The sequence below is a fragment of the Drosophila guanche genome, unplaced genomic scaffold, assembly GCF_900245975.1.
Source record: "Drosophila guanche unplaced genomic scaffold, DGUA_6, whole genome shotgun sequence".
NCBI lineage: Eukaryota > Metazoa > Arthropoda > Insecta > Diptera > Drosophilidae > Drosophila > Drosophila guanche.
The window spans coordinates 13,799,454-13,801,338 of record NW_022995743.1 but is presented as its reverse complement, the minus strand read 5'-3'; the positions used below and the strand labels follow the sequence as shown (position 1 = coordinate 13,801,338).

The window sequence follows — 1,885 nt, the reverse complement described above, 5'->3', positions numbered from 1 at the left end:
TCGAACCTAGGGAGTTGGCTTCAAACTTATACATGCCGTGGTAGGCGTATAACAGTTTCAGAGTAACAGAGTCGAAGCAGCAAATAGAAGACTGCTGCAGGCACTTCTACTACTTGTACGTATAAGTGAGCGGCAAATGCGTATGCGTATACGGTATAAGTATACGCTCAGTATACGTGCTGCAAATACGTACTTATACGAGACAACAACCAGCAATCCACGGATGGCTGTATACAGTATAAGTATGCGCTCAGTATACGCATACCGGCTGCCATTTAGCTTGTACTTCTACCACGCCGAGGTATGCGCTCGCACTTATACTCAAACTTAGTATGCGCTCATTATGTATACTCTGCTGTTTATTTCTTTGTATTATTTCCACCCCACGTTGTATCAGCTCCAGAGGTCCCAGAGAGAGAGAGAGAGCTGGCTGGTGCGAGTATAAGTAGGTCTTGGAGCCATCGAAAACCGGCTTTTGAACCGCTGGACGAGCTGCTCCAGCTCCAGCACCTGCAGCAGTGGAGTGGCAAGTACGCCTAGTAGTAGTAGTAGCAGCAGCAGTGGCAGCAGCAGTGGCAGCAATAACAATAACTCTCTCTTACTCTCTCTCTCTCTTCAGTTCTCTCTCTCTCTGTTGCCTCATGCTGCATACCACCGAACAGTGGGCAGCATCGTTCGTTGCCTTTGCCTTCGTCTTCTTTGTCGCTGTCGCTGTCGTCGTGTGTCGTTTTCGTTGCCATCGTTGGGCTGCTGCTGCGTTGCCGGAATTGAGAATTTAGTTCGGTTTTAGCTCTGATTCCGTGTGGACCTCATAAAAAGCTCGCCCTCGACCGTCTCGAGCGTTTCCGTATTGTATCGGGTGGCCGTTTCTTCGATTTGCGCGTCGCATGGAGCCTACACTTACACACACACACACGCAGATCCGAATACGCACACACGCACACACACGCAGTGAAGCAGCGACAGCGTCAACAACGCCAAATTATCGAGTCTGCGCCAAAAGTGATGGCAATTGCGAATCTTAAAGAGGTTCCCGCTTATCCCTAAATATCTGCACCCAAAAATAAAAAAAAGTGTTGCACCAACTGGCCGCTGTGCCCCGCCCCCGCCCCCCCCTCGTCACAGCACAGGAAGAGGCAGTTGCCATTTTTCGGTTACGGGTTCGGTGCCCCCCATCGAAGTCGTCGTCGTGGTTGTGGTCGTGGTCGTCGTCGTCGGTCATGTCACATGTCCTGGTGGCACCCGCTGCTGCCTTGTGCGTCTGACGCCGCCGCCGCACCGGCAGTTGGAATAATGCGGCGTTAGGGCCCCAGAGAGAGAGAGAGACTTTCGCGAGTGTCGAGTCGGCTGAGAATTGAAATTGGAAATTGTTGTGGCCAAAAGAAGGGGCACGTGAGTTGCCGGTGGCAAAAGTGTAGAAGAAACCAAAATAAATGTGTGCCATTAATTGCTGGGAGGCAAACAAGAGGCAGTCGCAGTGGCAGTGGCAGTGTTCTAGCTTTCAGTTCTGAGTGCGGTTTCATGCAGCATTAGTGTGGTGTGGCAAGAACTACGACAACAGCCACACATCCATAGAAACAACAACACACCCACTAACTAGTGTTTAAAAGAAATGGCCTGCAACATGGCTTCGGATCCGGCATTAACAAAGGAAGAGGCACAGCAGCAGCAGCAGCAACAACATACCAAATGGCAGCAACATGCAACAAAACGACGACGTTGCCATCAACATTGGATTAAACATCTGCAAATACTGGGCATGGGTAAGTCTTTGAGCGGGACAAAGCTGCAGGACATGGGCGGACAGCAGCTGTTGCAGCATGCATGTGGCATTTCTGCAAGGCATTTGCCTTGCGGTCTCAGCAGGAATACATTGAGGGCGTGG

General features: G+C 50.8%; 1 protein-coding gene across 3 annotated transcripts in view; it reads left to right on the top strand.

Annotated features, from left to right (window-relative positions):
• Window positions 1–772: 772 nt before the first annotated feature.
• Window positions 773–1,885, top strand: part of LOC117580255 (nephrin) — a 58,847-nt gene continuing 57,734 nt past the window's right edge. For all 3 annotated transcript variants that reach the window (XM_034266698.1, XM_034266689.1, XM_034266706.1), the window contains exon 1: window positions 773–1,763. In XM_034266698.1, coding sequence (XP_034122589.1) covers window positions 1,613–1,763 — 151 coding nt within the window. In that variant the 5' untranslated portion in view covers window positions 773–1,612. The remainder of the gene's footprint in view (window positions 1,764–1,885) is intronic.